General features: G+C 41.2%; 1 protein-coding gene across 1 annotated transcript in view; it reads right to left on the bottom strand.

The window, feature by feature from the left end:
- IRAK3 (interleukin 1 receptor associated kinase 3) overlaps positions 1-20075 on the bottom strand; it is a 49783-nt gene extending 29708 nt beyond the window's left edge. The window contains exons 1-4 of the mRNA XM_047743273.1: positions 19715-20075; positions 3934-4116; positions 1113-1177; positions 464-518 (exon numbers count right to left, since the gene is read on the bottom strand). Of these exons, the coding sequence (XP_047599229.1) occupies positions 464-518; positions 1113-1177; positions 3934-4116; positions 19715-19868 (457 nt within the window). The 5' untranslated portion in view covers positions 19869-20075. The remainder of the gene's footprint in view (positions 1-463; positions 519-1112; positions 1178-3933; positions 4117-19714) is intronic.
- Between the last annotated feature and the right edge of the window lie 1332 nt (positions 20076-21407).

Genomic DNA, 21407 nt, shown 5'->3' with positions numbered 1-21407 from the left:
GAATGATTCTCTCTGCTAATACAGTAATAAAGTTGATAAGGAAAATAACGGGATTTTCATAATGACCTTCAGCATTGCTCTACAGGCATCTCTAAAGATCTCTGCAAGGGCTATGGAAATTTCTAAAATTATATTAAACCCAGTATAATTTTTAAATGTTTTCCAATGACACATAAAAATGCAAATTTCACTAATAGAAAATATGAAACCCCTCTAAGGGAAGAGACCACCATTATGTTCCCCATTGGCCAATGGATTTTTAAAATATCACCATAATATATCATCCATCAGAGTTCTGTATCAGTCAAAACTGCAAGTATTTCAATATCCATGAAAACTTTACCCTAAACCTGCATATTAATGAATAGTCAATAGGTTTATTGGTTATTTCTCCCTGTAAGTAACTTAAAGCAAAACATGACTTAAAGTAAAAAAAAAAAAAAAAAAATTTTTTTTTTTTTACCTTTTTCATTACTTTCAGGAATAAGAACATTATTCACTGTGACATGGGCTGTTTCCTAAGAGAGGAAATACATACTGAAGTAATTCCATTTCATAAGTCTAGAAAGAACAGAAACTTAACAGAAATCCAAAGCTCCCCCTGGACTATACAGCGCAGTAGAGTAGAATCTAATTTAGAAGAAAGCTAGTGGAAAGCAAAGTTACTTTATTTAATCCAATAATATTCATTGCCATACACAGTTAAGCCTTCCATACTACTGCAAAAACTCAATGTCATGGTTATAGTCAATTTTAAATGACTTCTAATGCTATAAAAAATGATTACTGCCAATTTATTTGCTCCAATAAAAACCAACAGCAACATGCAAAACGCCAACTAAAAGAGGAAAATTAAAAACTGAATTAAGACAAATGCATAGCTCACGGCGCTCTGAATAGTTCCAAGCCTCATCTATGACAGATCACCATGAGGAGAAAGATTTTCACTCTTCAAACATTCACAATCTCTAATTTCCTCAATCCCCAACTAAACAAAGAGTAATGAGAACTAAGGCTTTTCTGGCTTTTTTCTGCCTGACAGTTTCATTTCCCATGCTCAATTATACATGCAACCGAGTTCAAGGTTCATTATCTATGCACATACACTCTACCTTGGGTAACATGTTTGGAAATCCATCTCCCTGATGCCTCTGTTCTGAAGGATTCAAGGCTGCTCCTGAAAGAGAAATAAGGAGAGCTAGATGCAGAAAAAATTTATGTCTCTAATAAACAGTTTTTTTTTTCTGTCTTAGACGATGAAAATAAACACCTTCCTAGTAATGTTAATTTCTAAAACTCAGTTTCATTCTCCTTGAATGGTAACAAGTATGCATATGTGAATAGCTTTCTAAGGATTAAATATGATACAAACATGCTTTTGTTCACTTAACACACAAAGACCTACCTTAAATTATTGTTAGACATCATTAAATATATTAGAGCATAAAGCAGAAAATGGAAAGGAAAAAGCAACACTGTATCAGCTTTTTGCCCATATATTTTAAAGTTTTACAGTCATGGGATTTTATCTCCCGACATTAGTTTATTTTTTAATCCCATCTTATGCCTTAAGGTGTTAGAAATGTGTGCGTGTGTGTGTGTGTGTGCACACATGCGTGTGTTCAACCACAAATACCTACCACTCCCTCCCAAATACACACTCTAACTTTTGTTTTGTTTGAATTGAGGCAGTCTATGTAGCTTCCTACGAAAGATGAAAACTCTGAACTATTTCGCTGTCACAATCGACATTTTTATTTAGACCAGAAAAATTTTATTTCATCTAGTTTTTCTTAGATTGTATTCTAGTGTTTTCAAAATTATTTTGCTTAGAAGACTGAGAACAAAATGTAATCAGTTAATAACAGACTTCTTGAGCAAACTATAAACCAAATAGACCTGGCAGACATTCTCTAGAACATTCCATCCAGAAGAATATACACATATTTCACAACTGTACATTGAACAAGCCCCAGGATAGACTGTATCCTGTGCAATAAAATGAGCCTCAATAAATTTGGAAGGATTGAAATCATACAAAGCATATTCTCTGACCACGATGGACCTAAATAGAAATTCATAACAGAAGGAAATTTGGGAGATTCACAAATACATGAAAATTAAACAACAAATCCTAAGCAACCAATGAGTTCAGGAAGAAATCACAAGGGAAATTAGAAAATACTTTGAGATAAATGAAAATGAGAACAAAACATACCAAAACTTATGGGACGCAGTAGAAGCAGTGCTTAAAGGGAAATTTATAGCTGTAAATGTCTACCTTAAAAAAGAAGAAAAATCTTAAATCAATAACCTGAATTTTCACCTTAAGGAACTAGAAAAGAAAGAGTAAGCTAAACCGAAGGAAGCAGAAGGAAAAAAAGAATTAAGATTACAGTGGAAGTAAATGAAACAGACAACAAAAGCAAAAGAGAAAATCAATGCAACCAAAGTGGTTCTTTGGAATTATCACAAAATTGACAATCCTCTAGATAGACTAAACAAGAAAGAAAGAAGGAGATTCAAACTGCTAAAACCAAAAACAAAAGAGGAGACACAACTACCAACCTCATAGAAATAAAAAGAATTATAAGAGAAGGTGATGAATACCTGTACGTAAAAAATCAGATAATTGAAATGACAGATTCCTAGAAAGTCACAAACTGCCAAAACTAACTCAAGAAGATACAATCTGAATGGATGTATTGCAAGGAAAGAGATTGAATTAATAATCCATGATTTCCCACAAACAAAAGCACAGGTGAATCCTACCAAACATTTGAACAAAATTTAACATCGGTTCTTTACAAATTCTTCCAAAATAGAAGAGGAAGTTAACAACACCCAAATCGTTCTATGAGACCAAGGACTAAAAATATGTCTGGTTGAAAAAGCCAAAAGAGTAAGGATGCTGATTCAAAAGAATTTTCAGCCTAAGAGCCCAAAGTCTGTAAGGTAAGACCCAAGATCACTCTTGTTGAAGTCAATAAATCTAAAGAGGAATAAACAGAACAGGTGACATTAGAAAATTATTTTATTGGTAAAGATGAATGGAAAGAGCTTCATGAGCTTTACTTATCAGGTTGCTCTAAATGGAAGGCAAGACACAGCATCAGAAACAGACATGAGGGAAAGGTTAGGCCACTGTGAAATGGATGGCAGACAAGTATGATAGAGTTAGAGGCCATGGCATAAACACAGCAGTAAAGATAAAAGATACATCCCAGAGTAAGTCTGCGGGTATCATTTGCATTAAAATACAGTGGGTGGGGTGGGGTGGGTGGGCAAGCCTGGGTGGCTCGGTGGGGTAAGCTGCTGACTCTAAGTTTTGACTCAGGTCATGGTCTCAGGGTCCTGGGATGGAGCCCTGGGCCCTGTTCTGTGGGGAGTGTGCTCAAGGACTATTTCCCTCTCTCTCTGTCCCTCTCCCCCTTTGTACCTCACACATACTTGTGTGTGTGTGAGTGCTCTCTCTTTCTCTCTCTCAAATGAATAAATAAATCTTCAAAAAAAACAGAATACAGGGAGGAGAACCCAATTATATTTTGACTTCTAATCATATGATAAAACTAATTATAAAAGTATATTTTACTCAAATATTGTGATTCTGGTTATGATTCAGATAGGTTCAGAGTTTTGGATGGAGAGCTGATTCTACATTTTAAAACATATAGTTTCTAAGTAAAAAAATTTTAAAAACTGAACAAGTGGTAGAAAGGAATGTGTTGTATAACTTAGGCAATAAGGAAAGAAAATATCACCAAAAAAAAAAAAAAAAAGGTAATAAAAGCCTTTAGAGAAAGCCTCAGGTAAGGAATCCAATGATACAACATGACCAGTCAATGTCTTGAATAAAAGGCAATATTTACATTTAAAAATTGCATCACCTATTAAATGGACCGAGAGCCACATGTAAGAATCAAAAATGTTTACCATGGTTCACAATCAAATGGATAGCTCGATGATGCCCCATCTCCTGGAGAATCTCTAAAAGGTCTCCGATGGTCTTGTTTTTCTGTGCCCAGGACCAAAGTAATTCTCTTGTTCCACTTTTACCTTGGTCTACATATTTTTCAATGTGACGAACATCCAACCAGCTGTTTGAAAGTCGCTCCGCTGTGGAAATTGCAATGGGAAGAACCAAAAAAAAAAAAAAAAATAATAATAATAAATAATTATGTTTTACTTTGATTGGGATACTTGTTTGGGGGTGTTTTATCTATTTATTTCATATTATTTATACTTTTGATTTTGAACTAATTTCAGTGTCTACTTCCCACCCAACTTCCCCCCATGTTACCATTTTACATTACCTAGTACAATGTTCAGAACCATTCATAACTCAATTGCAGACCTTATTTTACGTTCACCAGTTCTTTCTACAAATTTCCTTTTCCTGTTCTATGAACCTACCCAGTTTCCCACAGTGCCATTTGTTGGCACTTCTTAATCCCGATTCTCACGGACTTCAATCTTTCCTTGTGTTTAAGGACAGAGAAATACTATTACGTCTTCTTCAGTGCATAGTATCAAGAGGTTCATGGTGTCCATGTCCTATCACTAGTGATCCTGACTTGTTTGCTTAGTTAAGGTGGTATCTGCTACCTTAATAGGTTTCTCTACTATGACATTAACTTTCCCTGTAAAATTAATAACTATGTGGGGGATACACTTTGAGACTATGGAAATATGCTGTTTCTCCTCACATTTTACCCATAAACACTTGTACCCACCAGTGGATCATATATATCATAATAATTTTTGTGGTCTTTGCTTAATGGTGATCTTTTATTTCCCCTTCCTCCTCCTATGTTAACTATAATTCTTCTGCAAGAAAGTGCTCTCCACTCTCCCCCATTTAATTAACTTATTTAAATCAGTAGGGACTCATGAATGTTTATTTTATTCTATAGATTAAAATCCAGTATTATTATTATCGACTTTGGTGCCACAAGTATTCCAGCTCTGTCCATTCAGGTTGGATCCCACATTCTTCTGTTAGCTGCATGGTTTCTGAAACACTTCTTTTCTGACCCTATGAGACGCTCCAGGCTCATTTTGCATTTCCCCCACCCCAGCCCTGGAATTGATTTTCCTTTCCCAGGAGTCCTGGTTGCTTTTATTAGATAATGTATTTAGAGGACAAGATGTAGGTGCTAGATGCTTTCAATGCAATGAGTTCCATTGCTTCTAGGCCGTCCAAGCAGACAGAGCTAAGAAACTAGGTACTTAGGTATGTGCATGAGCCCACACACCTATATTTCTCTGTCTGTACACATCTTGAAAACCATGATTGTATACAGTTACCTGTGATTCTAAATCAATACCACATGGCATATTTTAGCTCTTCCTCATTTGTAACTTTATTCCCAAACAGGAAGAAACTTTGCTCTCATTATTTACAATGTCTTTACTTCTTTGTTCTTTGTCCCTCTGAGAAACACTTTAACTAAAATACATCATGTACATATCATTCTATTTGCCCTCAGCTTAAGAATATTCAGGTAAGAGCTTACTTTCCCAAAGTTACTAGGTTAGTTCTTTTCTTCATCACTCCCTTTGGTGTGGTTACTCATAGTTAGGTTCATGTGTTGCAGTTTTAATGGAATGCTGTTTTAAATTTTTGTTCAATACTCTCCCGTTGCTGAACATTTTGAGCAATTAAAAGTTAATATCTGGGTAGCATCGGGGGAAACGTTCCACTGGGATATTAGGATTTTAATTGCTCAAAAACAGCATATATGACTTATTTAAGGTGTGGTATAAATATCTTGAATCTGTACTTACTGAGAGTATAGGAGTTTGTATGACACCCCAAGTTAATGGGATTCTCTGCACAACTTCCAAATCTTGAAGTGTATTTTAAGGCACAGGAGGGAGAAAGAAACCAAATGACAGATCAAATGGGTGTCTTTCTTGCCCCTGGGACAATGCTCCCTGATTAACCCAGTCATCTTGAGCACTAAAATTAGCAATATGATTGGGAGTTGGTGATGGTGATGGCAGCATTCTCTCCTACCTTTATTCTCTGGGAAGTCTAAAAAAGTTAGGAAGTCAGATACACATGAATAGATAAAATCCTATCATCATCTGAGTGTGGTCATGGGGACCCCCAACGTATCACTGTAACTGGTCATGGAAATCAGCCTTCTCTTCCTCTGCCGCACATAAATTTGGAAGCTCCTCTCCAGCAGTTACCAAGGTAACCTCACTGAAGGACGCACCTATTCATCAATGATATTCTCCAAATGTTGCTGTCCTTTTAAAAGATGAACAGGGGCTCAGATTGGAGACACGTAATAAACTCCCTAGGGAACTATCTGTGTTCTGTCTATTTCAGACTCTGAAGTTTAAAAACAATTTCTTAGGAAGCTACTACTCTAGTTACAGTATCTCAGTCAAGACATCAGAAAGGCAAACATCTTCTGATCCAATATGGCATCCCTTCTCCCCACATTTTCCATCCTTCTACCTTTTGCTGGGTCCTTCTATTTCCTCTAACTTTATGTTTTTGCTGAGAGTATAAGTAAATCCTGAAAGTTGACAGAGATCATAATATGAAATCATAACTGCCCCTCTTTCTGTGAACCCAAAACTGATGTGGTAAGTATTACCAGTGCCCACCAACATTTCCCGTCCTCTACCCCACCAGAGAGGAAGGATTAGGTCTTGGGTTAGCTTGGGTCCTGGCTTGGGTTAGTTATGCCTGTGTATCTCTTTCAGCCAGAAACACAGAAGAGCCAGGGCACAACGCACCAGGCTCCCATTCCTGCTACAGCAATGGCAGAAGCACATGCCAATATGGGAGAGCCTCAGGATCAAAGCAGCCTGGAACGCTGGGCCAACACATGGAGGCCTGGACCCTTAGCCCTCTCCCCACAAGCAAAAGGCACACTTCTATCATGTCAACCACTGAGTGATTTTAGTGGTGATTTTCCTGCAGTCTCACTTGGGTCCACCCTCATTAATACACACAATGTTTTATCTTGGGTGTTCTTTTGCTTCAGTCACTCAGAGAAGAGTGAAAGGAAGTGGCAGCTTTTGTGACTATGTGTCAAAGGATGATAAAGTCGAGACATTCCATATGAATGGATGCTTAAGCTGCGGAGGAAAAAACAGCTACAATAAATTATCTGACATCATTAAGTTGGAATGACTTTGCATTTCTTCCATATTTTTAGTTCTGGCAAGAATATTTTTATTGTTTCTTTCTTAGAAGAGATGATGTCTCATCAAGAGACAAGGACTATCCAAATGTCCATATATATTTTAGATAGCTTATCACTAAAAAAAAAAAAAAAAAAAAAAAAAAAAGGAAGGGGACCTTCAAAGCAAGAATATTTGGCAAGACATAGTAACTATTTTAATGCATTTCTTTGATGACGTAGTCTGCCTATTTGGTTGAGGCACAATTTTCATAAACACTTTATTTAACTATTTCTAGAAGCTCTTAGGGGAAATAGTGCAAATCATTATAGTTTGTTAAAAAGAAAGCCATGGGCCCCAAAGGGCGTCACGTAGGCCAAGTCACCAAACAGGGCTTAATATCTAATCTAACTGGAGTTTCAACCTCCCCAGAAATATAAATCGTAGTCAGTCAGAAATTTTCTAATCAGGGCCAATGAAGTAATCTGTTACGTGGGCCCTCTCTATCCCTAAAGGAAGATGAGATCATCTTCATGATAAAAAACTTTGTTCTTCTCCTTAAGGGAAAGTGATCTTGCCAGGACCAATCCTTCTCTTTTGCTAATAACTTTCTTGACCCACCATCTTTCCTATAGAAACCTTCCATCTTGTACAACTCCCTGAACTTCCCTGTTTGCTAGATGTGATACAGACTGATTCACGAATCACTAAAGAAAGCCAATTAGATCTTCAGATTTACTTGGTTGAATTTCACTTTTTTTTTTTTTTAACAAGTTGGAACATTGGTTTGATGTGCTAGCAGTACAGTAACTGCATACATCAAGTGTGAGTAGAGGGGCTCCTGGGTGGCTCAGTCAGTTGAGTGCCTGGCTCTTGATTTCAGCTCAGGTCACGATCTCAGGGTCATGAGATCATACCACGTGTCGGACTCCATGCTCAGTGTGGAGTCTGCTTGGGATTCTCTCTCTCCATCTGTCCCTTCCCATGCTCATGCATTCTCTCTCTCTCTCTCAAATAAATAAGTAAATCTTAAAAAAAAAAAAAAAAAAGAAAAAGAAAAGACAAAGACAAAGAAAGCATGTGTGAAGTAAGAAGAGGTTTCCCTAACTAAAGATGGAGGCATCCTGGGGGCCCCTGGCTGGCTCTGTCAGTGGAGCATGGGACTCTTGATCTTAGGGTGGTGTGTTCAAGCCCGACGTTTGGTGTAGAGATTACTCAAGAATAAATCTTATAAAGTCTTAGAAAGAAAAAAAAAGATGAAGCCATCATGGAAGGCTTCTTACAGGAGTGGTTTCTGGAGCATGAGTCAAGTTTAAAACTGTAAGTCTTTCTAAAGAGAGGTCAATTGTCAAGGAATTATTAGATGGAATATACTACACTGGGGAGGAAAAAGAAAATCACCGGACTTTCAGTTGGAAAACAAAATAAAAGAATGAACTCTGAGGTTATATTGTCTTCAGAAGAGAAAAGTCACCAGTCAAGACCAAGGACCCTGTGGCCTCTGGATATATGCATGAAAATGTGGGTTTAGTGGTGGCTCTGCCATTGACCTATGGTGCAACTCCAGGCAAGTCACTGAGCAGTTTCAAACTTGTCATTAATAAATATCCTTTGAAATCCATTTGAAATCCCTCCCGAAACAGACACTAAGTTTCTCTAGTCTGCTGTTTATAGGATGACCTTAAACTACCCCCAGTGTTTAGAACACTTCCCAGTCTCCAAATTAACATGCCAACAAGGGAACACTAAATTTCAAATTTCAGCAAAGTGAAAGTTTAGGTTTCTATTTTTTCTATTAGTAAATTAATTGGCTAATATTTATAGAGTATTAGGCATAAAATAGGCATAATGAACTCTATCAGTTATTAATATTTATGCAATATAAAATTTAAAAAAAAACAGCTTCCTCTGGGGGCACCTGGCTGGCTTGGTCAGAAGAGCATGTGACACTTGAGCTCAGGATTTGTGAGTTCAAGCCCCACAATGGGTGTAGAAGTCACTAAAAAAAAAAATAAATAAATAAACTTAAAAAAAAAAAAAACAGGTCCCCCTCCAACTTGAATCTTTGGCATAAGACACGAAATGACTTTGGGATAGACAGGAGGAGAAAGGACACCCTTGTGGAGTCCCAAAGTCAGGGAGGAGTGTGAGGGAGTGACATTGTCACCAGTTAGACCCCAAGACCTGGCCGTTACTGCCTGCCTTCCTGCTTGTACACTTTGTCTTATATTTTTCCCTAAGCTCTTCTTTCCAGCTTTCCCCTTAACTCAGAGAAGTGAAACCCCAAAACCACTCCTCCAGGGGATGGCTTCTGCCCTCACAAGACCTGCTGCTGGTCCAGACCACCCAGACCATTTGAGCTAAACCTGGCATGAGTCTGTGCAGGTAGACCACGGAGTGGCCTCTGGAATGATCTACAGTTACCTTTACTTCATCATAATCTGAAGATCTCTGCCCAAGGGGGAGCCTCAGCCTCATTAACATAGCACACGAGATCCATAGAGGATGTGACCTCTTGCCTGCCTCTACTGAGGACAACACAGTTCCCTAGCTAAATATTCATCCTAAGCCTAAACAAGAGGAACCCATTCACCCTCTCTGTAGGAGTCCTGGCTTTGGAAACCATCCCCACTCCACCCCACCCCTGTGATCTTCTTATTTGCTGCAGATGAAAGTTTTCTTTGTGGGACAACTGAACCCGGTGCCTGACTCACCAAGGCATGGCGGACTCATGTTGGTTCGGTTACAACATCCACTCCCTTTACAATGGGGATGGACCGGGGCAAGGTTTTAAGGGCTGAAAGAATAGTGTCAATCAGGTGGGGAATTGTTCCAGAAGGGAAGGAAAGGGCCTGATAGGGCCAAGAGGAGGCGGGTAGGCTTACGGCGGAGGCTTCATGTTAGAGAAAAGGAGAACAAGCCCCAGAGAGTCTCTGTGTTACCTTGGTACGAACACACTTGACACATAGCAGACATTGGTGACATATTTGCTGAGCGACAGACAGAGGTCCTGAGTGATAGCATACAGACTGAAACTATCCTGAAAACAAACTTGAGGTCAGTAGAAGACTTCTGAGAAGGTGATGCCAAGAGAGAAGCTCCAGTTGTGGGAGAATCCATCTGGTGGCAATACTAGCAGGCGTCTCACCAACAATATTCGCACACAGAAAGGCAAAAACACTTTATGGCTCACAATTCTCACAGTAGGAAAAGAACAGCTCACAACTGCCAAGGAGATCTGGAGTTAACTTTTCAAGTCAGATTTCCCACATAATTCTATTCCCATTTTTAACTTTCTGAATTTCCCTTTTAAAAGGGCAACAGGCCACAATTCTGGGCCCTGTCATCCTGTTACTTGAGGCACCACCTATGCCAAGAGAGCTGAAGTTTGGGTTTCCTAACACTGACCAGGGTCAGAGGGTTCTGGGTTTCCCCCAGGTCTATATAAAGCAAGGTGTTTTTCTTTCTTTCTTCCCTTTTTTTTTTTTTTTTAAAGATTTTATTTATTTATTTGACACAGAGAGAAATCACAACTAGGCAGAGAGGCAGGCAGAGAGAGAGAGGGGAAGCAGGCTCCCTGCTGAGCAGGGAGCCCAATGCGGGGCTTGATCCCAGGACCCTGAGATCATGACCTGAGCCAAAGGCAGAGGCTTAACCCACTAAGCCACCCAGGAGCCCCGCAAAGTGTTTTCCAATAGTACTAGTTCACTATGTAAAACTGATACAGGCTCAGTTGAAACGGATACTGCATGTATGGGGTTACCTCCAGGATAAGACATGAAATACATTTTCTCTTTCTCTAACTAGGGATTCACAGTGCAATCTTAATGGCTTTTCTTCAACGATGATGCATTCTGCACAGAAACACCACGAAACAGCATTATTTAGCATCCATAAAATGTATAGTTCATTTGGAACAGATTCTAGAAAACAAGAGCTTCAGAGTGATGGGACAGGAATGCAGACTCTTGACAAGTTAGTTATGTCCTTTAGTATTCATGGTTTTCTCTAATCTTCCTCATTTTCTTCCAGAACACAGAACTTTGTTTATTCACAGTACTAAACAAAAAGTAAACTTCTCAACGACTAATCGCGTTGGTAAACTCGAGCATTCTAAAGGAAAAGATAAATTAAGAAAAATATGCTGCAGTTAAGCATTATTTAAAACATTGGGGGTTTCTTGTTTTTGTTATTGAAAGATTTTATTTATTTATTTGACAGACAGAGATCACAGGTAGGCAGAGAGCGGGGGGGGGGGGGGGGGGGGGGGGAAAGCAGGCTCCCCGCCAAGCAGAGAGCCCGATGTGGGGCTCAATCCCAGGACCCTGGGATCATGACCTGAGCCGAAGGTAGAGGCTTTAACCCCCTAAGCCACCCAGGCACCCCAAAACATTGTTTTTTGGAAGGCAAATCTTTCGTTTGAAAGGCATCTTGGCAGAACAGAAGCCAAAAAGTCCACCTGAAAAGTTCAGAGATTAGTTTACTTGAAGACACTGATTGCTTAATAATCATTTAATGTTCAAAGTTCCTTTCGGGCTTTGTTTTGAGAGAGCAGAACTCTCTAGGTGGTGCTAACCACTGGGGAATTCAACTGCAGAAATCACTCCATATGCAAATAGTTCTCTGAAGGGGTTTTTTAGAATAAGGCAACACACCCTTGTTTGGAATCTGTATTTGCATAAAACCCCACGCCAAAACCCCTAGTAAGTTAAGACTGCACAGTTTGTTTTGAAATAACATGATGGGAAAAGGAAAAGATGCCTCTGTTCTTTCTTTCTACAAAGCACACAACACAGGCCTTCTATTTATTCATTCATTCATTTATTTATGATTTTATTTATTTGAGAGAGAGAGTGTCAAGCAGGGGGAGGAGCATGGGGAGAGGGAAAACAGACATCCCACCGAGCAGAGAGCCTGGAGCAGTGCTCAATGCAGAGCTCAGTCCTCGGACTCTGGGATCATGACCTGAGCAGACACTTAACCCACTGAGCCACCCAGGCGCCCCAAGGCCTTCTTCTTTAAAACAACACACAACTGAAGATATTTTTAATTGCAAAAGAAGTCAAACAAAAGTCAAATGTGTAAGTTGGCTCGACTCCTCTTACCAGACTACTGCAATAACACCCACCAGCTAATAAATTTTATGAGAAGTAATTCTGAGCCATACTTAAGCTTATGTTTACTTTTTACCCATACTTGAGCAGGACTCATTTTCCATGGCAGGGCTGTGCATGATTTCTCAGGTATCCTTCCATGTGCCCTGCTCCCTCAAGCCCAGATTCAGGTATGCACGTAACATTAACTACCTCTGGGAAACAATTTAAGAACAATTCACCCTCAACACTAGCATTTCAGGCTAAAGCTCAGAAGCTGTGTGATTCCATACCTGGGTAATGATCGGTACTGTTTCCCCTCACTTTCTTCCTTTGTTCAACTTCTTTATAGAATCTGTATAGGCCTACTGCCTATACACATTGGCAAAATCAAATTGGAAAATCTCGACAAGCAGGGACCACAGCTTGTATCTAGTACAGTGCTTTGTTTAATACTCTTCCCCATGAGCTTTGGATGTTTGGATTTCATCATTCATTCAATCACATATATTTACGGAATGCCTACTCTGTGCTAGGTACAATTTTAGATGCTAGAGGAGTAAGCAGGAAACAAGGCAAACAAAACATCTCTTGCCCCCTTGAAGCGTGTATCTAGATGGGCAAAAAACAAATGAAGAGAGATAAAGTGTTTGAGTGACAATAAGTGATGTGAAGGCAAACGAAGCAGGAAAGGAGCATAAGGACCATGGGGGGCGTCAATTTTTATAAAGTGGTCAGAGTAGATAATAGTTAAAAATACAAAGGAAGTGAAGAAATAAGTCTCAGGGTTACCTGCAGGGAAAATGTTCCTGGCGTGTGCCAGGAGAGGCCAATGCAGCTGGCATGGGGCAAACAAGAAGGAAGGGAGAAAAGCCATGTAGGGTTTACTGTGAGAAGGGAAGCTGCGGAATGGTTCTGAATAAGGCAATGACCTTAGCTCACTGGCCGCTGGCTGAAAAGTAACTCCAGGAGGGCAAGGGCAGTAGCATTGAGCCCAGTTAAGAGGCTGCTGAAAGCGGTGCCTGGGTGGCTCAGTCGGTCATTAAGCGTCTGCCTTCGGCTCAGGTCATGATCCTGGGATCCTGGGATGGAGCTCTGCATCTGGCTACTTGCTCAGCTGGGAGCCTGCTTCTCCCTCTGCTGTTCTCTCCCTCCTTCCTTCTCTCTCTCTCTCTCTCTCTCTCTGTGTCAAATAAATAAATAAATAAATAATCTTTAAAAGAGGCTCCTGACATTAATCAGTGGGACCTGATAGTGGTTTGGACCAGGCTGGTGGTGGCGGCAGTCCTAAGAAACAGTCGGATTATTAGATAGAGAGCCTGAAGGCAGAGTTAAAAACATAGACTTAGAGACATGAATGTGGTTTGGCGAGAAAGCAAGAAGTTCAAGACCAGTATTTTCGACCTGAACAAGTGAAGGATGGGGTTGCCATTAGCCAAGATGGGGAAAAACTTTGGTGGAGGGAAGCCTTTCTGGGCTGTTACGTTGGAGATGTCTGTCAAGTAGGCAAATAGAAGAGATGGTGCTGATGTCAGAGAGGGAGATGCAGGCTAGACACGGGGCAGTTATTAGCATACGGATGGAACCGGCAAGATCGTGGGTATGGTAGATACATAGGTCTGTGGACTAATCCCACGGGTGCTCGGGGAGGTCAGAGAGTTAAAGAGGAACCTGCAAGATGAGAAGAAAATAAACAATATAAGTTCTAGAAGGAAAGAAAGTGCCTCAAGAAGGAAGGAAGTGTATCAAATAAGAGGAAACTGAGAACTGACCATTGGCTTTAGCCACTGTGACTTGGATGAGAGGTTTTTTTTTTTAAGTTTTTTTTTTTTTTAAGATTTTATTTATTTATTTGATAGAGAGTGAGAGAGAGAATGACAGGGGAGAAGGTCAGAGGGAGAAGCAGACTCCTCATGGAGCTGGGAGCCCGATGCAGGACCTGATCCCGGGACTCTGGGATCACGACCTGAGCCGAAGGCAGTCGCTCAACCAACTGAGCCACCCAGGCGCCCCAGGATGAGAGGTATTTTAATGGAAGTGTGGGGGTGAAAGCCAGATTGGAGCAGGTTCCAGGGAGAATGGAGGGCCTGGAATATAAGTAGCTTTTTTACAGAATTTCTTTAATTTCTGTAAAATTTCTGTAAAAGTACCTTTTACAGAATTTCATCTTAAAGGGAACAGAGAAATGGGGTGGTAACTTAGACTAAAAATAAGATCTAGAAAGAACACTGTAAGATGGGAGAAATTCCATGGTCGTCAAAAGAACACAGGCTCTACTCCACTTTCAAGGGGGGGGGCATCACTCCTCGTTCCTTAAGTGTAGGCTGCACTTAGTGACTTTCTTCCAAAGCGTATGTGAAGAGGGGAAGAGAGAGAGTATCAGCAAAGCAAATCGATGGATATGACCTCAATTCTGGTTAATGTCAACAGGGGTAAGTCATGTAAATAGTGGGTATCCCTGATATGATGTCCTGAAAATGGCACTTTACCTCTGCAGTCTGCTGCTCAAAAATCTGTTTTTTAAATTTTTTTAAAAGATTCCACTCACACATTTGTCTCAGAAAGAGAGAGCGAGCGCGTGACCACAGAAGCAGAGGGGAGTGGCAGGCAGCGAAACAGGCTCCCCACTGAGCAGGGAGCCTGATTCAGGACTCTATCACAGGACCTTGGGAATCATGACCTGAGCCAATGGCAGACGCTTAGCTAACTGAGCCACCCACGCGCCCCTGCCTTTCAGAAATCAGTAACCTCAGTCTAATCATGAGTAAAACATCAGTAAAATCTTGGTCAAAAGACATTCTACAAAATGGTAGGCCAGTCCTGACCAGTACTCCTCAGAACCATCAAGGTCATCAAAAACTAGAAAAGTCTGAGACACGATCACAGTGAAGAGGGGCCTGAGGATACATGATAACTAAATGTAATCTTGGATGGGATCCTGGGAGAGAGAAGGGGGATTAGGAATAAAATGAAGGAAATCTGAATAAAATATTGACTTTGATAATAATAATATACTGATATTGTAACAATTGTGCCACACTAATGTAAGATGTTAATAACAGGGTAACTGGACGCAGAGTATATGCGGAAGATATAAAAGAGCAGAATTTTTTGTACAATCTCCTAATTTTTTCTGTAAATTTAAAACTGTTCTAAATAATAAAATCTATCTAAACTTTTTTTTTTTTTTTTTTTAAGAACATAGGCTCTGGAGTCTGACCATCTGATTTAGAATCCTAGTCTGCACTTTACTAGACAGTGACTTAAGTTACTTAAATTCTTTGAGAGTCAGTTTCCTTACCTATGAAGTGGAAATAGGAAAAATACCTACCTCACAGAATTTTCGTGACAAATTACATAATCCACATGAAGTGCTTAGCAGAGATTGTCTGGCAAAGAGCAAGCCCCGGATAGATGGCAGCTTTTATTATTATTATGACTATTATTTTGATTCCTTATTGAATATTCAAAGACACATTTAATGTGATTTTATACTTAGTTTGCTGTAAAGTGATTAATAATAATTTCTATGATAATTTCATTTCTTTTTTTCAGAGGGAAAAAAACTGAATACATCCCATTCCAGACGACCTGTAAAAGGGTTTCTTTCCCAGGGTATCACAAGTGTTGAAACGGGTCATGGTGTGCACTTCTCCAAACAATTTAATTCAAGTACTACCCTATGATAATGTAATGAAATGACTTGTCACCAGAGGCTCTATTACCACGTCTGGAAGGGAGTATAAGATCAGTAACATTTTCAGCTTGGGCTCCTCCTTTCATTACAAAGCCATAAAATCATCATCGACCAGAGAATGTATTACCTTGTGATTTCCTCTTCTTAATAACCATATGTGACAAAAGGGACTTGAGGAGTAATATGAAGAATATGTTTAAGGATAAAAAACAATTAAGTGGAGAAGTGAAAGAGTGTGGTAAAATAACTGGTATATTAAGATGCTACTAGAGTAGAGAATTTGGCCAGAGCAATGGCTCCCAAGCCAGGCTGTGCATCAGACTCACCTCTGCAAAAAACAGAAAGGTGCTGGATCCTTAAAGCAAAGGTTGAATCAACAGCTCTGGGGGTGGGGCCTAGGCATTTCTATCTTATTTATTTATTTATTTGAGAGAGAGAGATAGAGAGGGAGCAAGAGAGCGCGCACGATCTGGAGTGGTGGGTGGTGGGAATGAGAAGCAGAGGGAGTGGGAGAGGCAGGCTCCATGCTGAGCAGAGAGCCCAACACAGGGCTCGATCCCAGGACTCTGAGATCATGACCTGAGCTGCAGGCAGATGCTTACCCCACTGAGCCACCCAGGCACTCTGGTATTTGTATCTTTAAAAGATTGCACAGATGATTCCGGTTTGTGAACAATTAGGCTGCCATATGATCTATGGCAGAGCTGCCTTTGTAAATGTCATATATCTTTGTCATATATCTTTGTCAGAGCTGCCTTTGTAAATGTCATCTGATATTCACCATCATCAAGCATCATGATCAGATCAGTCTGAGACAGTCTTAACTATTACATTGCATTATTTTCTACACGGAATTTTGGATACTCTGTATCTTCAGGCTCTCTGCTGTCCTGAGCATAAAAGGGACTGTGTCCCTGATTCAGTCCTCCAGCACTCTCACCCTCACCCTCTAAGGTCAAGTTTTCCCTCCCTCTACCTCTTCCCGTCTTTCTCCTTTCCCCATGCCAATAGGGAAACTCAGCATCTATTTAACATGGGCAGTGCCCTCAACCACCCTGAGCTGTCAGGCTTCCCTTCTGGCTGAGTCAATAATTCATGAAGCAGCTGCTCTATACTAGGTCTCCTTTCAGAGCTATGTAGTCTAGCTATGTGCACAGTAAATTATAGCTAGAGAATCAAGGAATAGGCATTTTAGATTCTTCCCCTATAAAAGAATATACAAAGGAACAATGGCTAGACTCTATACAAAAATAGAATGGTGACTGACAACATGCGTTAACCAGTCCAGAATGCCAATCTACTATACACAGTAACTAGTCTGAGAAGTCATGCTAGCATCTGTAGCAGCTAGTCCAAGAAGCCAAACGATAATCTCTGTAGCAATCAGTCCCAAATAGTTACGACTCAGTTAACAACTGTCAGCTTCCCTGATTTTCGCCCCTGCTTCCAATTCAGGACCATCTTGAAAGAGCCAAATATACACCTTAAACAATTCTGCTAGTTAACCTGTCCATAGCTTCTCCATGCCAACTCCTCCAATAGTGGAAGACCTGAAGCCTTCTCTTTTTTCTACCATAAAGCTTTTCCACTCCTTGCTTGCCTTTGGGTCTCTGTCAAATGCAAGTTATGGTGGCTAACTCCCTTGTTTTGAATAAATAGCCTTTGCTTGTTCTCATTTGGGTGGTCTTCACTCATTTCCACAACTAGAAAAATGGGGCTGCATGTTTGAAATGGCTCACTGAATTGTTCTTTCACGGCTGAAATGAGTGTACTTTAGAAAGGCTATTTTAGAGAGTGTACTTTAGAGCGGAAAGAGCAGAGCAGTCAGTACTTGTGAACTTGAGGAAGTCATGGTCTGGAAGAGTAGTGTGGCTGTGGGTAAGGGCACAGGCAGTGGATCCAAACTGCCATGGTTCAAATCCTGGCTCTGCTACTCCTTAGCTGTGTCAGTTTGGGCAAGTGTCATTTAATGAATGTGTACCATGGTTTCCTCATCTGTTAACACACTGGTGATGATAATAGCACCTGCCTCAAAGGGCAACTGTTAAGCACTTTATGAGGCAACCCATGTAAAATGTGAATGTCTGGATTTGAATGCAGAGAGAGAAAGAGAGAGAGAGAGAGATAGTGTGAATGCAGCAATACTTGGCTGGACTTCCTGAAAAGCATCAGTGACGTGGGACTGAGAACTAACCACCCCTCCTAGATGGGACATACACTCTTCCATGTTCAGTCTTCATCCTGCTTTACTCATTTATGATAGCTACCTGGCCCCACTGACTACCTGTGGACTGCAACAAAAACATTCTTCTCTCATGAATGTAGTCATTCTAGGAAACCAGTGGGTCCTAAAACTGTCCATGTCATCCATTTCCAAAAGATCTGGTGTGGGAAGGATCTTATCCCCCAAATGCATACTCTACGTTTTCCAGAAGTCAAAGAGTCAAGTATTATCTTTTCTGATATTTTTACATAAGGGTCATACTTTAAAATTACAGAGCTTATAATATACAAATGGTTTTAGGGTTTTTTTCCACTTTTTAATTTAAATTCAATTAATTAACATAGAATGTATTGTTGGCATCTGAGTTAGAGGTCAGTGATTCATCAGTTTTATATAATACCCAGTGCTCATCACATCACGTTCCCTCCTTAATGTGTTATCACCCAGTTGCCCCATCCCCCCACCTCCCTCACCCCCCACAGCAACCCCGTTTACTTCCTATGATTAAGAGTCTCTTATGGTTTGTCTCCCTCCCTGATTCCGTCTTATTTTTTTTCCTTTTCCTATGATCCTGTTTTGCTTCTTAAATATACCTAGAAGCCCACAGCCACATTCCACAAAGTGTGACCATATTGTTCATAAACAACAAAACTTTTTTTCTTATAGGTCTTTTGCTAGTTTTGCTTTTTTTTTTTAAAAAAGAAGGTGTTTCAGAGAATAAAGGCTAAGTTGTTTTGACATGATTGTGCTTATTTTCAACTAACATTAAATGTGTCACCATGGAAGATCAAATCTAACAAAAGTGCCTGTACTTAACAAAACAAAGATTTTTTTTTCCTGAATTATTTCCAGTGATCACACTCAAGACTTCCCAAAGGCAGTTGCTCAACTTCCCAATGATTGCATAGAATTTTAAAGCCAACTTTCCAGATGGATATAAAAAGACATCATCTAGCATAAACCTTCATGCCACAGACTAGATAAATAAGCAAGAAATATTAAAAAAAACTGGGAGCCACATTGATGACAAATAGTATTTTACGTTACCATTTCACCTGGAATTTAATTAAGATGGGCACTTGCAAGTGCCCTGAAAACACCAAAGAATAAATTTAAAGGGATAAATATGTTTTAGTATGAAAATTATATTCTAGGGTAATTTTGCCATAAGAAGACATCCCATGGGCGATTTAACTTAAAATATTCTGAACCAAGCAAGGCGGGAACAGTTGATAAACACTGGATGGTTTCAGGAGGGTAGCTGCCGCTTAATCCCGCCAAGGGACCCAAAGCGTCTTTGAAAGAGAAGGGGGAGCTCGTCTTCGGGTCTCAGGGAGTATTGTGTAGTTCCCTGGGCGAGGAACGGGCACTTTGCCGGTGGGAAGCCCCCGCAGACCCGCGGTCTACGCGGTGCGGGACCGGCGGGGTTGGCCGGCCGCGAGCGCGGCAGGTCGGACTGAGCATGCGCGCCGACCCAGCGCACCCCCCCCCCCCCCGCCGCCCGCCACCCGCCCCCGCCTGCCGTCCGCCGCTGCCTCCGAGGGCCGCCCTCACCGAGGCCGCGCCAGCCCAGCGCGCCGTCGCAGCTGTCCAGCACCGCGCAGAGCTCGCCCAGCAGCGTTGGCGGCAGGTCGAACAGGAGCGTGTGCGCCGTGAGCGCGCCGCGAGCCCCGCAGCTCCTCGCCGCCGCCTCCGCCGTCCAGGCCATGGCTCGGCCGCCGGACACCAGGGGCCGGTCGGAGGACGGATGCGGAGCCCAGGCCTCTCCGCGCCCGGGAGGTGCGATTACACAACCGCGGAAATCCTGCTTCCACGGCGGCGGCCAAGGCGGCAGAACTTGCCGAGCCGCGCAAGGGGCGGGCCCCACATGACGCACAGCGCTGCCCGGCAGCCATGCCCCGAGGGCGGCCGCGGGGTCCCCGTGTCTCGGCGTGGCCCTCGTCACAGGCTGTAAGTTTTGGCTAGCCCTTTCGTTGCTCTGGGTTTGGGGCGCGACGGGAGAGAGAGAGCCGAGAGCGAGAGCTGGGGAAAGACCCGGAGGGTAGAACTCACAGAGGGTGGGGGTCTATTACCCCCTCTGCCGGCCCTGGCATGGGCCGGCTCCCGGCGGGATGGACAGAGACCTGACACGACTTCTTTGAAAAATGCATTTTGATTTATCCTACCAGGAAGCAACACATGTTTATTGAGGAACAGTTGGAAAACCCAGAAAAACTGAAAGAAGAAAACACTTAGCTGAAGACAACCATTCAAAAGGTTTGGCACATTCTTCCTCCCAACTTTTACTGAGGTTGAACAGATAAATGTGCATATATGAAGTGATTGTTGGGAAAGACAAAACAACAACAAAACAACAACAGGAAAAAAAAAAGAACAAAGCAGAAGAAAATTGTGTTCATTTTCTTCATGAGGCTGCCCATTGCTGCTTGGTTTTACTACATCCTTTTCTCCCTGGCCTTTCTTTCTTTCTTTCTTTCTTCCTTTCTTTCTTTCTTTCCTTTTTCAGATTTTATTTATTTATTTGACAGAGAGAGAGAGAGAACACAAGCAGGGGGAGTAGGGGAGGGAGAAGCAGGCACCCTGCTGAGTAGGCAGCCCCAGGACCTCTGGGATCATGATCTGAGCTGAAAGCAGAGGGTTAACGACTGAGCCACCCAGGCGCCCCCTCCCTGGCCTTTCTTGATAAAACATTGTTCCACTACTTTTTCCTTCTTCAAAGTGTTTGACAGAGTCGTTTGCTTCCAACATGGAATTTAAGTAAAATTGACTATTGTTTTTAAAATATTCTATCGTGTGTGCTGTAATAGCCCATCACAGGCATGATACAAATGTTACTGATGAAAAGAGGAGATGCTTTGAAAGTGGTGAGAAAAAAATCCCAACCTTAATGACTGTAGAGTGGACAATTGTTATCAACTGAAAAATAGCAACCCTATTTGAAAGCTTTCAGATTTGTACTCTTTGGCAATGGTGCCCCCTAGAGACCAACGTTGATGCTACTTTATCATTTCGTACCCCTACCCCTCTCTGAATTCCCAGGTCGTTCTCAACTAGAGTATACCACAAAATACACTTGAAAATTGATAAATACAATACTTTTTGGGCAAAAGTTTCTATATCCCTTTGTTTAAGTAGCTAAACTTTTATTGTCGATCTGAACACGCTTAAGAAGCCCTATACCTCTCGGGCGCCTGGGTAGCTCAGTGGGTTAAGCTGCTGCCTTTGGCTCAGGTCATGATCTCAGGGT

The sequence above is a fragment of the Lutra lutra genome, chromosome 8, assembly GCF_902655055.1.
Source record: "Lutra lutra chromosome 8, mLutLut1.2, whole genome shotgun sequence".
In the NCBI taxonomy this organism is placed as follows: domain Eukaryota; kingdom Metazoa; phylum Chordata; class Mammalia; order Carnivora; family Mustelidae; genus Lutra; species Lutra lutra.
The sequence above is the reverse complement of the archived record's forward strand: the minus strand, read 5'-3'. Positions and strand labels throughout refer to the sequence as shown.